This window comes from Megascapheus bottae, chromosome 17, assembly GCF_031878675.1.
Source record: "Megascapheus bottae isolate mThoBot1 chromosome 17, mThoBot2.hap1, whole genome shotgun sequence".
NCBI classification, from domain to species: Eukaryota; Metazoa; Chordata; class Mammalia; order Rodentia; family Geomyidae; genus Megascapheus; species Megascapheus bottae.
Window position 1 is genome coordinate 17,895,576 of NC_143525.1, and position 13,918 is coordinate 17,909,493.

Genomic DNA, 13,918 nt, shown 5'->3' on the forward strand with positions numbered 1-13,918 from the left:
AGTCAGACCCTCTCCGTGGTGCTGAAAACATCCAAGCAAGCACCCGAGATCTCTGCTTTCATGGAGCTGAACGCTACTGGGGAGAACAAGAAAAGGAAGGAGCAGTGTACAGTGGGGGCCAGCATATTCAGAAAGGATGATATGGAAGGACTCCATGAATGGGGTCTGGAAATGGGAGGAGCCAGCCAGGTCAACTTCTGGAGGAGAATGGCAGGGTCAGGATGTTGTGAAAGCATTCCAGGTAGACGAGAAGCACAAGAGGTGGTGGTGGCAGGGAAGTGGGCATGTGATGGGCCTGTTGAAGCTCCAGGAAGAATTCCCCCATCCCAAGCCCTTACAACAGTTGGATTTGATTCTGTGAGTGACGCTTACATTTTGGGAAGAACAGCTACCTCAGTTGGCATTGTGCAGCAATTTGTCCCTGGCAGGGCTTTGTGTCAATCTCCTGATGGCCACTTCACTCAGACTTACCAGCAACCCCATCATAGGTAGGCTCTATGGTTACCCCACTTTACAGATCAGCAAGCTGAACACAAAGATGTGAAGTCATGTGCTCAAAGGTAAACTCCAAATCAGTGGTGGAGGCAGGATTTCAAGTGGGCAGCTCAGCTCTAGGACCATACCCATAGTGCAATACTACATTTGGGGGTATGGTTCCCCTCACCTCAGCAGAGCTTCTCCTTTGGGAATTCTCTCATCCCTTTGCTCTAATCAAGCAACTTCTAAGCCCAAGGACACTGGTGTGTTACCCAGAGATTTTGAGGCTGGTGGGAACTCAAGTCCAGGTCTGTGTGTTCTCAGTACATCTCCACCCTGCCTGCCCACACTTTAAGAGGATTCTCAGGTTGATTCTTGTCTGTACCATGTCTCCACTTTTCCTCCTATCAGCAGCAACCCTCCATCCCCTGCTCTGTGCCCACCACAAGAGCAGGTACACAGCAGGGCCTTTTTTTATTTTACTACCTGTGGATGGAATGGGTAACTGAATGCCAGAATGCACTGGGCTTAGAACGGCTGTCTGGCCTTGGGGTGGTGGATATGTTCAGCTGAGGCATGAGGGAAGCTAGGGATTTTCTAGTGAGCCAGGAATCTGAGTTGGAGGATTTCTGTCTGGGGTGGGAAGATCATCACAGCCAGAGGGACTAGCATGTGTGAAGAGAGAGAGCGAGGATGTGGAGGGATTCAAGAACAGCAACGGTCTTGAGGCCTGAGGGCTGGCAGAGCGTGAGTCATGAGGCTAGGGCTGGGAGGGATCAGGTGATGGCCTAGCTGCCAGGCTAAGGAACTGGAGCTCAGGTAGCCAAAGGAAGGAATAAAGCTCCCTGATGAGCTCCGGGAGCAAATGCTGACCTTCTCGAGTGAACTTGTGCAAGTCATATGCCCTCTCTCTGGCCTCAGTTTCCCCTCTGAAAATTGAAGAAATGTCCCAACTCCCAATGACCCTCTAGCTTTGCACAAACCGCCGCCCTCTTATAGTCCTAACAAGCAAAGAGGCTCCTCAGGTAGACATGGAATTTCTCTAATGCCCCAATCTGGTTTTGCCATGCGTGGCTTGGCTCCACAGTGTTCTGCCACCTGGGTAGAGGTACAGGGCCCAGAGGCTCCAGTTCACAGGGGAGCCTGGGTGGACATACTCTTCTTTACCTTCAAGCCCTTCCTCTTGTGAAGACCGGCCCAGGACTGGCTAGCATCGTGGGCCTGTGCCTGGGCGTGGATATGGCCCAGCTCTGAGGGCGGGGGCATCAGCGGGATCAGCGGGATCAACATGGCCATTGGCATCAGTGGCATCGTCTCCTCTGAGGTCTCTGAGGAGGAAGGTGGCAGCTCCTCCGGGTCCAGGTTGGCGTCGCTCCAACCCTCAGAGCTCTCACTGTGGCCTTCTGGGTTGGTGGCTTCGTCATCAGATATGGTGACCATATCGGTTGTGTCCTCCTCCGCATTGCTTTCCGAGTCCTCTTCGCCTTGCTCAGTGACCACCCCGTACTTGCAGAGGCTAGTGGTCACTTCTGTGCCTTCCTGCTTTTGTATGGAGCTAGTTGCAAGAACACTATAGAATCCTGTCACAGGCCGGGCATTTGTCCTGATTTTGCCTTTGCCAGTCCAGAAGAGAGTGAGTTCTTGGCGGCAGGCAGCCACCGCCAGGCTGGTGAGCAGCGTGCTAGACACTAAATAGAGTAAGGCAGGCTGGCCCATCTCCATGAGAATCATGGCAACAAAGGTGACCAGAAGACCCACAGCGTAAGCCACAGTACAGGCCACAAAGTACACCTGGCGGGAGCGGACTTGAACATCAAAGCGGTGGCAGTAAGCAACTAGAAAGCCAGGGACCACAATGTCACCGAAGCCCAGGATGGAGAAGGGCTGGTCGCACAGGGTCAAGGCCGAAAAGCGCATTCGAGGCACTTTGAGCACCATGGGTAGTCTCTCGTGGCTGGAAGAATCTAACGGGCCCGCGGCCACCTCTACCATGATGCTCTCGCCCGTCTTGGTGAACAGGGGGGTGACAAAGACAAAGAAGACATCGAAGGCCAGCAGGGCCAGTAAGAAAGAGGCACAGTTTTTGAGTGAGGGCAGCCGTACACGCCGTAGGACAAAAAGGCAGTAGGCCACGCCCAGCGTGTCCTGCAGGAGCCACGCCCAGTGGTCCTCGTTGCGGTGAATCACCCAGAAGAGAGTGACCGCCGTGCATAGGATCCCCAGTAACAGCTTCGGAAGTTTCAGGTATGTTCGGCGGCCAGGCAGAAGCCACTGATACTGCTGCAGGGGTAGGTGGTGCGCGAGGGGTGCCAGGCAGCTGTACAGGCCAGTGCTGGCCCCCAAGCCAAAGATCCCGATCATGACATAGATAAAGCAATCGTAGAAGAAATAGAGTAATATCATGATCGAGCAGGACATGGCGACCACAGCCCCTGTCATGGCCGGGGTGAAATCCACAGGCCCATCTTCATCATCTTCATCTTCCAGGACCTTCTGAGCTGCTGATGCCTGCGGCTGACAGTGACCTCCAGGCCCCCCTCCTCCTCTGGCCCGGCGTCGCTGTAGCCGGTCAGCCTCCATCAAGCCCGCCCAATAGCCACCCACCGCCACGGTGCCCACGGCTAGGACAAAAATGACCACCATGTTATAGTCGATGATGGGCTCTGGAGGTGCGTAGATGGCCACACGGATGCTGGCGTGGCCATGGGTGTGACTGAGAATATCCAGCATGTCGGTGTAACGGAGCACGGCCACAGGGATGGCCAGGTCTGGAAGGAGCTTGTGGGGGTCCTGGCCCAGCCGGATGGCGTCTGAGCATTGCTGGTTGCGGACACGGCTGACGATGAGCAGGCTGTGGGCGCCCTGGTCCTGCGCCAGCCAGCCCTTGGCATAGAAGCTGCAGTTGCCCCTCATCACCATGGCGGTGGTCTGGTAGAGGGGCCGCTCTTTGGGGGAGCTGGGCTGGGCCTGATGGAAGAAGTTCTCACCTGGGCACCAGGAGGCCTTGGTGCCATCGTGCAGGGGCAGGAGGGGGGCATGGCGTAGGTCCCGGGGCAGAGTGACATAGTCGGGGCTGAACAGGATGCAGTAGTCCTTGGTCCAGTTCTCTGACACCACGTGGACCACCCCGTACTCCCCCCGGACGGTCATGCTGAGGAGGAGGTGGAGGAACAAGGCCACGGGGAGGAGGACACCCAGGTACGCCATCCTCCTCAGCTTCCTGCTGTGCTGTCCCCAGGTGTTCAGCTGACCCCGGCCCAATTCTCCTCCCAAGGTGGTGGGGATGAGTGGGGGTGGGTGGGGCCTTCTGTCACAGACCAGCTTGGCCACCTGTCCCTGGAAACCAGGGCCACACCTATCTAGTCATAAAGCTGTGTCCCCTCCAGCCCAGGTCATGGTTGTGGAGCCTGTGGTCCTCACAATCGTGTTCCTCAACCCTGACCCCTGCTGCCAGGTCACCTGGGCCCTGCTGTGCCCAGGCCCTGCTAAAGCTAGAGCAGGTAACTGGCAGTGAGAGGGGTTGAGGGTTCCAGACAGGATCCAGGACCAATGTTGTCCCTGGGTGAATGGGCAAGTTACCATTCTTCTTTAGGCTCTCTAAAGAAAAGAGGCTAGGAGCATGGCCTAATGGTAGAGTGCTTGCCTAGCATGCATGAAGCCCTGGGTTCGATTCCTCGGTACCACATACACAGAAAAGGCCAGAAGTGGTGGTGTGGCTCAAGTGGTAGAGCACCCTTGAGAAAGCCAAAGGACAGTGCTCATCCCTGAGTCCAAGCTTCAGTGCTGGCAAAAAAGAAAGAAAGAAAGAAAGGAAGAAAGAAAGAAAGAAAGGAAGAAAGAAAGAAAGAAAGGAAAAGAAACGAAACCTTGGATCTGCGAGCTTCTGAGGTCCTACTCAATGTCGAATGCCATTTGTTGAGCGTCTTCGAGATGCTAGGTTATTTTATTCCTAACATCCACACAGCCCATGGCTGCAAGCTGGCCTTTCAGGAGCATGGCAAAAATTCTCACGATGTGACAAAGATTCATGTCTAGCCTCTTGTGCAGTTAGGAATTTCCACATCACCAAGTCCCTGCCAGGAGAAATCGAGGGCCATGGTGGAAAGACTATGGAGCTCTCTACCCACTCTCTCTTCTTTCTCACACCTTAGAGGCAGGATAGGACTATGAACTGGCTTTGACCATGAGGAGGACAATAGCCTAAGAAATGGAAAAAAAGTGAAGGGAGTGGGTCCCTGGATTCCTGCATGGTGTACTTGCTTGGGGATGCTTGTGGAATACAGCAAGGAGAGATGTATAGTCTACCACACATTTCTTGTGGGCCTCTTTGTTATAGCAGCTGAACCTTACCCTAACCCACTCAATGCCACAAATGAATATAATTGATGCTTAGAGAAACCCAATCAGATTCAGCTAAGATTGGGGGTTCTTGTGCTGCTCAAATCACAGAGCGTCAATGTCTTACATTTTGAGCTGTATTCTGTATTCTTTCTCTGCCTCTTCTCTGAGAGGGGCAGGCTAGATTTCCAGATGGAGAGAGAGAAGCCAGATAGCCAAAAACTTTGGGTCAGGATCCTCAGGCACTGGCTCTCTGGTACCCATATCCTCTCACACACCACCCAGAACGTCCTGCCCAGGGCCTTCTCCACCCTCCATAGGCTGTTGAAGAATGGTGTCGCCCAGGCAGCTGGTGCGTGCAGGAAGTAACTTGGTGTGCTGGAGCTGGGATGTAGGGGCTGGAACTTATGCTCCAGTTATTCTGTCCCAACAACCAGCACTGCCATGATCAGTTCTCACATGCATAAGGACTTGCAGGACAGGGCCTGTTCAGGTGGCCCTGAGCGGCCCAGGCTCTGTAGAGAATCTCAGCATGGGTTTTGTACTCCACTCTAGATCTCAGCCTCCAGCTTCAGCCTCCAGCCTGGCTGCTCTACTTTCTGCATCAAGTTCTCTTCTGAGGGCATGACTCATGCCACTTGCTTCTTATTCATGGTGTTCAGGCTTTAATTCTATTTCCATTTCTGGAAAAAAAAATTAGTTAAGGCTTTGCCCTGGATTCTTTGAAGTGGAGAGTTAGTTTAAAGGACTATACAAAGCAGCCGGCAAGCAGACCCCACACTTAAGTATTTATCTTGCCAACACTTAATTTGACATCTATTTTTCATAATTCATGTATAGTGTCTACTAAAGCATTCAACTGAATTTTTTTCCAGTCCTGCGGCTTGAACTCTGCCTAGGCACTGTCCTTGAGCTCTTCAGCTTAAGGCTTTTTCCCTACCCTGTTTTCTAGTGGTTAATTGGCGGTAAGAGGCTCAGGTCCTTTTGTGCCCAGGCTGGCTTTGAACTTTGATTCTCAGATCTCAGCCTCCTGAGTATTTAGGATTACAGGCATGAGCCACAGCTCCCGACTCTCAATTGAATTTTCATAAGAAACATTTCTCCTTGTTTGTATGCTTCTGAGTTATTTGTTAATGTAACATTTAATGAAATGACCAACAGTAATTACAATGACAAGTAAATTGTCAGAAGCATGTTAGGGCCAGGTGCTGGTGGTTCACGCCTATTATCCTACCTACCCAGGAAGCTGAGATCTGAGGATCAAGGTTCAAAGCCTGTCTAGACAGGAAAGTGAGACACTCTTAGCTTCAATTAACCACCAGGAAACTGGAAGTAGAGTAAGGCTCAGAGTGGTAGAGTGCTAACCTCGAGCAAAAGAGCTCAGGGACAGTGCCCAAGTCCTGAATATGAACCAAATACAACTGACTAGAAATTTGCTACCAGCTGTTGGGGGTGGGGAGAAGTGGGCAGGGCCAAGGGGAGGAATCTACCAGCTGCCCTTTGGGAGGGCTGACACTGAAGAAAGGGAGAAGACTCTGCTTGCGCAGCTCTTAGCACACAGCAGTGCCCCTACTGGTGCCCCTCCTCTCCCCGAGTCCAAGCATTACCAGATGGGGGTCTCAGGGATGACAGTCTTCCATCTGGGTCTTGGTTCCAGGTCCTTTGCATCCCAAATAAAGAACTGAGTAGAGCACAGACAAACAACAGTGAAATGGGTTTATTAAAAGGAAAAGTAGGCTTCAAGAGAAAGAGCTTTGTATTTGGGAAGGCAAGGGAGAGCAAATGAAAGGTGGAACAAGGATGAACAAACACAGCAGTGATACTCACTAGACACCACGTAGAAAATGAAATGGATATCTTATGGGTGGGGATGGGAGGAGAAGATTGGGAGAGAGCAATAGAAAGGGGAAAATTGGTTCAAAAAGCTTTGTACTAGCCGGGCACAGTGGCCCAGTCCTGTAATCCTAGCTACTCAGGAGGCTGAGATCTGAGGATTGAGGTTCAAAACCAGCTTGGGCACTAAAAAGTCTGTGAGACTCTTATCTTCAATTATCAGAAAACTGGAAGTGGTGCTGTGGCTCAAAGGGTAGGGTGGTAGCCTTAAACTGAAGAGCTCAGGGACAACGCCCAGGTCCTGAGTTCAAGCCCCACGACGGACCAAAAAAAAAAAGCGTTGTACTGATTCTTGTGACTATGTAACTATAATCCCTCTGTATATCAACTACACAAAAACAATTTAAAAGAGAGAGAGGGAGAAAGTGCAGGAGCAGGTTGAGCAAGAGCACTACAACCCTGTGGATAAGATCCCTCAGAGGGAATTTAGGGATGGTTTGGGGGAAGTTGGCAGAGGGGTTATCCTTGGTTGATTGACAGGTGGGGCTAGGGTATTATGGATGTGAGGGCATCTTGAATTGGGATCCTGTGTTTGTATTGCTGGAAGTTTTTTTTTGCCAGAGCTTCATCCTCATCCTCCTCACATGTGCCCTAGGGGAGGGTTCTACTTGGCAGGATAAACATCTTGGTTAATGAAGAGGAGAAGAAGGGGAGAATGTGGTCAAGAATCCAATGTATAGCTTACAAAACTAACGAGAGTGAGGGGAAAATGAGCTGTGGCTCAAGTGGTAGAGTGCTAGCCTTGAGCAAAAGAAGCTCAGGGACAGTGCCCAGGCCCTGAGTTCAAGCCCCAGAACTAACATTAAAAAACAACAACAAAAGAGTAAGAGAAGGGATGGTTAAGGGAGAGATGGAAGAGAATATTGAAAGGGGGTGACATTGATTAAGATGTATTATATACTTCCTTGCTAAATGGATACACCTTTGTACAAACTCAAGCTACTTAAAAAAATCCCTCTTTTCTATTTTTCCTCTGTGGCAAATGCTTATTTCAATTTTCATTTCTGGGATGTTAAGGAAATGGAGATCTGTATGTATGCACAGTATGTATTTATCCTCATTTCTGTATTTTACTATTTAATTATGCATGCACTCATCTTCCATTATTGTATTTTTTTCAATAAACTGGTAATTTCGTAATACTTAAAGAAAAATAAAACCATCTTGGTTACCAGGATCATGATGCCCAGTAGGCTGGCAGCAGCGATTTTATCAGAATCATCTGGGGGTTGTAATCATTTTTTGGAAGCATCTTAAGGTGGATGGATGGGTAGATCTATGGGCTAGGCTTGCAAATGGCCCTAATAATCACAGACCCTGTATGATCTGCCTGCCTCACAAGCACTTCAACTTTAAGTAGATGCCAATTGGTCCACAGCCCCTCAGAGAGGCTTTCCCCCCTCCCTCAGCTAAGACAGCTGAAATCATCACTGAGACCTTGCTATCCAAAAGAGACTTTGGGGGATCTTTTAGCAACCAAGACCTACATGCCCTCCGTGGTAGCTGTTATTAAACAATAACAACAAAAACCTACAGCCGATGGAAACACAAAAAGTGGTGCAGCCATGGTAGAAAAGAGAGATAGTTTATTGGTTAAAGAGAATGATCAAATGTCCCAGTAAGTTTAATCCTGGGTATTTATCTATAAGAATAAACAGACCATTCAAACCAACACTAGTATGTGGAAAGAATCTGAGTTCTCTTAACTGATAAATGGATAGGGAGTGGTCTCTGCATAGAAGAGAGCATTGCCCAGCCATAAAAGCAACTTTTTGATTACACATTGCATTGTGGATGAACTTTGGAAACATCACGATAAAGTGGGGAAAAAAAGGCCAGCTGAAAGGACAAATAACTACAGAAGAGGCAAATCTAGAGGGATACACCAGAGCTGTGACCTATGACAGCTGGCTGTGTTATGGGGTTTCCATGGGTCTGGGGGCAGGAGATGAAAATGTTCTCAGGCTAGAGAGTGGGGGCAGTTGTACAACCTTGTGAATAATATATTTTTATCGATATATACAATTATATATTTATGGAGTATGAATATATTTAATGCCACTGAATCGTATATGTTTACATGGCAGAAATGGTTAAGGTTTATGTTATGGGCATTTTATCATCATAAATAAAGCAACAAAGGTTAATTCCATTGGCCCGCAGTGGCTCTGTCCTCAGGATGGGTCATTTAGGTTCTCTAGCATCTGTCAGTGACCATGTTCCTCACACTGGAGCCCAGTAAACATGGCCATTTTGGGAGCCCACTCCCACCTTCCTCGCCAATCTGCCCATAGGCTCCCCAGTGTCCAAGGTTCAAATTCTCTGAAGGCTCCACCCTCCAAGCCCAGATGAAGGCTTCCTGCCATCCATTTGATCTCTGCTTCCCCAGAACATGTCTGCTCTCCTGCCTCATCCAGGGCCACCAGCCCTGAGGTTGCCCTCCCTTGTAACTCATACAATCTTGGTTGGCACATATACATTGTACCCATCGGCCCATTTCCCAGTCTGTCTTTTTGCCTCTGGACTCTGCAGACCCCCAGGCGCTCTAGCTCGCTCTCTCTCCTCCTTCCCTCCCCCCTTCTCCCTCCCTCCCCCCTCCTCCCTCCCTCCCTCCCCCCCCCTCTCTTGCCAGTCCTAGGCTTGAGCTCAGGGCCTGAGCATGGTCCTTGGAATTTCTCAAGGCTAGAACCCTACCATACCACTTCTGGCATTTTTCTATGTATGTGGTGCCAAGGAATCGAATCTGGGTCTTCATGCATACTAAGGCAGGCACTCTACCACTAAACAAACTCCCCCCACCCCCCACCCAGTCTCTTTTGACAACTTTGCAGCATCTTCCTGTCCCTTGTTGCCCAACTTGAGCTGAGTGAGGCCATGGGAGCCCAGGCCTCTGCCTTCCTTTTGAACCCAAGTGACACTTACTTCCATCCAATCAGGGCAGTGATTGTAGTAGGGATGGATAGCAGGTGACAGCCAGGGTGCAGTTTTCAGAAAACTAGGGAAGCATGCAGATCCCTGGCTCCTTCTTCCACCCCAGTTTGCAGGTTTCCTCTTCTGCTTTGTGATTGGAGCTGGTGCAGAGCTGGGGAGGGAGCCCCCACCATACCATTCTGGAAATGAAGGTGAGACAGGCAGAGACATCTCCTGCCATGTTGCCTACCCTAGCTGGAGGTGCTCCCCAGAGCCCTAAGACTCTTCCATCCCCACCCTCTGCCTAATCCCAGTGAGAAATGAGGCAGGGTCTGTCTAGGACCATGCGAAGAACAGTTACCTCTGGACAGCAGCCCACACTGCCGTGCCTCTTCGGAACTTGAGTTGCAGGATGTAACTCAGGACCTGCAGGGTGGTGGCTTGCAAGCAGGGTGGGGGGGCTGTGCTTCCAGGTGGAGCTGGGGGTGGGCTGGGAACTGGGAAGTGAGGAGCCCTTAGTCCAGCCTGAGCTCCAACTAGATGAGGACGCAGAGGAATGTCCTGGGGTAGGTACTGAAGGAGGGAGTGGGCAGGGAAGGTCACGGCAGAAATCTGCTGCTGCCTACACTTACATACTGTAGAGGCCACCTTGTATTCTCACCCAGCCACACTATGGCTCAGTGTCTCAGGGATATCTCTTGTCATCTCTGAGCTCTACTTTCCCCATTTGTTAAATGGGAGACACATTCGCAGGGCAGAAGGGAGAGCAGGTGATAGTCACTTGTGTGTTCTGATATCTGGGAACTCACCGCAATGCTCAGTAATGCTCTATCTCTCTGTTTGAGTTCACTTTCATCATGAGATACCCCTCCCCCAAGTGGAAGGCTAATGGCACCCCCACAGGGGCTGGGCAGAGCCTAGGTGGGGTGTGAGAGGCCCTTTGTGGCTTCTGGTAGCATGAGCTGCACAGTTGGGAGGTTAAATATCATTGTAAGGAGTGGAGGGGATGGAGAAGGTGGGGCCTCAACGCTGGGTGTACAGAGCCCTCATTGCTCCAACACAGCTGGCCTCTGCAGCTGGACACAGCCTGTCTCTTTTTTTATCTAGATTGGTCTGAAACTGAGGCCTCCTCACTGTCCTGGCTGCTTTCTGGGTCTCAGCCTCCCAGCCCATGGCCCAAAGACTGTACCCAGGTGAGGTGGAGAAAGAACCCAGGATTGATCCTCCATCCAAGATCAATTATCGATTGATCTTGCTTTCCTCTGCTGCAAAATGGGCTGCATTCCCAAACTCCTTGAGTGAGTTGAGGGTTAGATAGCATGTGTTATAAAGGGTTTTGTGGCTTTCAAAGCAATCTCCAGTTGGTCCCAAATAAGGCATGAATATTCAGGACCCCCAAATCTCTCTCCCTCCCTTAACATATGGTTTCCCCACATCCAGCTGCTCTAGCCCTGCCTCAGGTGCATGGACTCATGGTACCAGGCTGGAGGGGGTGACAGGACAGCAAGACTGGGACATTGGGTAGCTTTCTTCCATGAAGAGGGTTTCAGGGTGAAATTGGCTTAGATGTGGGGACTTTTTAGGAGACAGTGGCCTATGGGTGTGGCATGAAGCAAAGTTCTTTGGAGCACGAGGGGCAGGGGCTGTTCTGAAGGTTGCCGTCTCTGACACTCCTCCAGGGACAGCTACTTAGTTGGCCCTGGCATAGGCCCAGCATCTTCCTGGGTGCACTGGAGGCCTTTGGAGTAACAGCTGAGTAGCCAGGAGGCACAGCAGGAGGAGGCAGCACCCCAGCTCAGCCCCTCCACACCCCTCTAGCCTGTCTACCTCACTTCTGCCCTGGCTGAGAGGCAGAGTGAAGAATCCCATCTCAGTGGTGACTTGACCAACCACTTCCGGTTCAGGGGATCAGTAACCAGGGTGATCTCTTGCTCCCCTCAGCCCCCCCTTCACCCCCTCCCCTGCTCCCCACATGGCTCAGGGAGCCATCCGCTCATGAGTCCTGGCATCCTCAGGTCTCCTACTCCGGTTTCCATTTAAGGGTACCGAGCTTGGGGAGCTGGCTGGGCAGAGCACCCCATCTGGCCTTCAAGGACAACCCAGCTTCTCTGTGATCCCAGGTGCTCCTCGGCGTGACGTCCCTTCCTGAGCAGTTTGTCCCTGGAACGCAGATACCCTCATACCCAACGTTATGCACATATGTGTGGACAAGCGCACACACACTTTCTCCCTGGTCAGAGATACAGAGGCAAGTCGCTCCAGAGGTGACTCTGGAGCCCTTGTCGGGTCTGATGTCTTATCCATGCCCCATACAGTTCAGGTTTCCTGTGGCCTGCAAGTGCTGGGCCTGAGAGTTCTCCCCTTAGCTGTTGTGGATAGGGTAGGTGCAGGAGAGCTAATGGTTCCTGGGAACAGCCCTCAACCAGTGGACTGAGGTCCAGCTCCTCAGTTCCCTCAGTGATGGGGGCGAGGTGCTTCACATCAACTCCCTAGTTCCCCCAGTTCCCATGATCCTGCAGCCCAGGTGGGTTGCTCCTCTCTTAGGGGTAGAGTTCCACTTGGGTCAGGTGTGAGTGGCAGGTCTCCTCGCAACACAGCACCCCTCAAGAAAGGAAAGTGGCCTCTATTCTCAGAGACACCCTGTCCCCACACCCCAGGCAGATGGCAGGCGGGTCTTCACAAATGTGGTTGAAAAGATAAATATTGTTATTTACATCAGCTATTAGCTCACAGCTGACACCCTGGTCTTCTAGAGCCTTCTTTTACAGACCAACCTTCTGAACACTGACGGCTCTGGTCAGGGCTGAGGCCAGCTATGTCTGGGATGGGAACAGCTTGTCCTGGTCCAGGGCACCTGGACAGGAAGGAGGGTCCCTTTCTCTCTGCTCAGCTAGTAAGCCGCCCCAGAGACCATCCACTAAAGCCTGAGGGGCACCCCCAGAGGTTTCCGACCCCTCAAAGAGAGGCTGAGGGGACACCCTGATTCTCCCTCACAGGTTTCTCAGTCTTCTCATCAGAAGTGTTGGCCTTTTGCTGTCTTGTGAGGCTAAGGATCAAACCCATAGCCTTGTGCATGCTAGGCCAGGTTGCCACTGAGCTATCTCCTCAGTTCCCCCATGTCCTCACAAATGGGGGGGATACCCAGAGACAAGAGGTGGCAGGAGTCAAGGTGAGGTAAGAGAAGTCAGAGTGGCCTGCAGGGTAATAAATGTTCAAGGGTGCAAGGCAGCAAGGCAGGGCATTTCTGGTGGCAGTGCCACAGCGCTGATGGTGTTCTGGTGACGGGGTAATTGCTAGTGATATGGCCAGATGTCTGATGTCACCTGTTTTCTAAGGATCTTGACCAGTTCACGTAGCCTTGGCTTTCAGTGGCATCACAAAAGCCAGGAGGTACTAGGATGCTGTCGTGAGTTTCCCATGATGCTGGGACAGTGTGTGGCCTCCCCATAGGTAACTGAAGACTCCAGGTCTCCAGCAGGCTGGTCACTTTGTGCTCTTGAAGATAGTGCTTGGAGGGTCCCCTAACTGCTTTGGGGATTCCCAGCTCCCCATTTTCAGCCTATTCCCATTCTCCAGGGAGAACAGGGGAAGTGGGGAGCCAGAGGCCCTGGGCCCAGCCCAGAGCTCTAAGTGGCTATCTACTCATCAGACCAGAACTCCTGCTGGGCTGGGCTGGGCTGGGGGCTTCCCAGGCTCACAGGGTCACTGTTCAGTGGAGGGAGTGGGAAGGCTGCGAGCTCAGCCATCCTCCCCACGGCTGTACGCGTCCAAGCTGCTCCGTGGTCTGCAGCTCAGACAGCTGTGGATTGCTTGATGCTGTGGAAGCTGATCCGGGTAGGGGACGTGGGGATGGACATGGCACGGGCGACACGGGCACGGATAGAGTGCTTGTCCTGCCATCGATGCCACCTCTTGCGAATGGCAGAGCGGACCTGTGGGCACAGGGTAGAGTGTGAGATCCCTGGGTCCCCTTCCTTGAGCTGCTTCAAACCTCTGTCCAGATGTGCAGTGTCCAGAGCTCACTGGAGGTGGAGACATTTGTGTTAGGAACACTGGCGGTTCACATGTGTCGAGACGCTTTGCTCACGCTTGGCTGTCAGCTTGGCTCCTCCAGGGGAGACCAAAGCCCCAATGCTAGCTACAAAGGAGAGGCTGTCAGGAATGGTGTAGCCCTCCCAAAGTGCCCAGCAGCAACTCTCAGGACTCCGGGGAGGTGGGGCATCAGAAACCAGCCCTGGGCAAGAAGAGGTGGGGAGGGGGGACAATCTCTAGTTTCAGTGGCCTCAGGACCCTGAGCACA

The 13,918-nt window shown here is 51.8% G+C and overlaps 2 protein-coding genes across 4 annotated transcripts in view; both read right to left on the reverse strand.

Moving 5' to 3' along the window:
- Positions 1-1,503: 1,503 nt before the first annotated feature.
- Sppl2c (signal peptide peptidase like 2C) lies at positions 1,504-3,753 on the reverse strand. The gene has a single exon (XM_090350014.1). It carries the CDS (start codon positions 3,682-3,684, stop codon positions 1,609-1,611), a length of 2,076 nt encoding a protein of 691 aa, XP_090206140.1. The 5' UTR covers positions 3,685-3,753; the 3' UTR covers positions 1,504-1,608.
- A 9,566-nt stretch (positions 3,754-13,319) lies between these two features.
- Positions 13,320-13,918, reverse strand: part of Crhr1 (corticotropin releasing hormone receptor 1) — a 35,596-nt gene continuing 34,997 nt past the window's right edge. For all 3 annotated transcript variants that reach the window (XM_090351620.1, XM_090351619.1, XM_090351622.1), the window contains one exon: positions 13,320-13,550. In XM_090351620.1, coding sequence (XP_090207746.1) covers positions 13,410-13,550 — 141 coding nt within the window. In that variant the 3' untranslated portion in view covers positions 13,320-13,409. The remainder of the gene's footprint in view (positions 13,551-13,918) is intronic.

What these genes read in the sequence shown, in the direction of transcription:
- Sppl2c (XM_090350014.1), bottom strand. Translation starts at nt 3,684, where the DNA reads ATGGCGTACCTGGGTGTCCTCCTCCCCGTGGCCTTGTTCCTCCACCTC.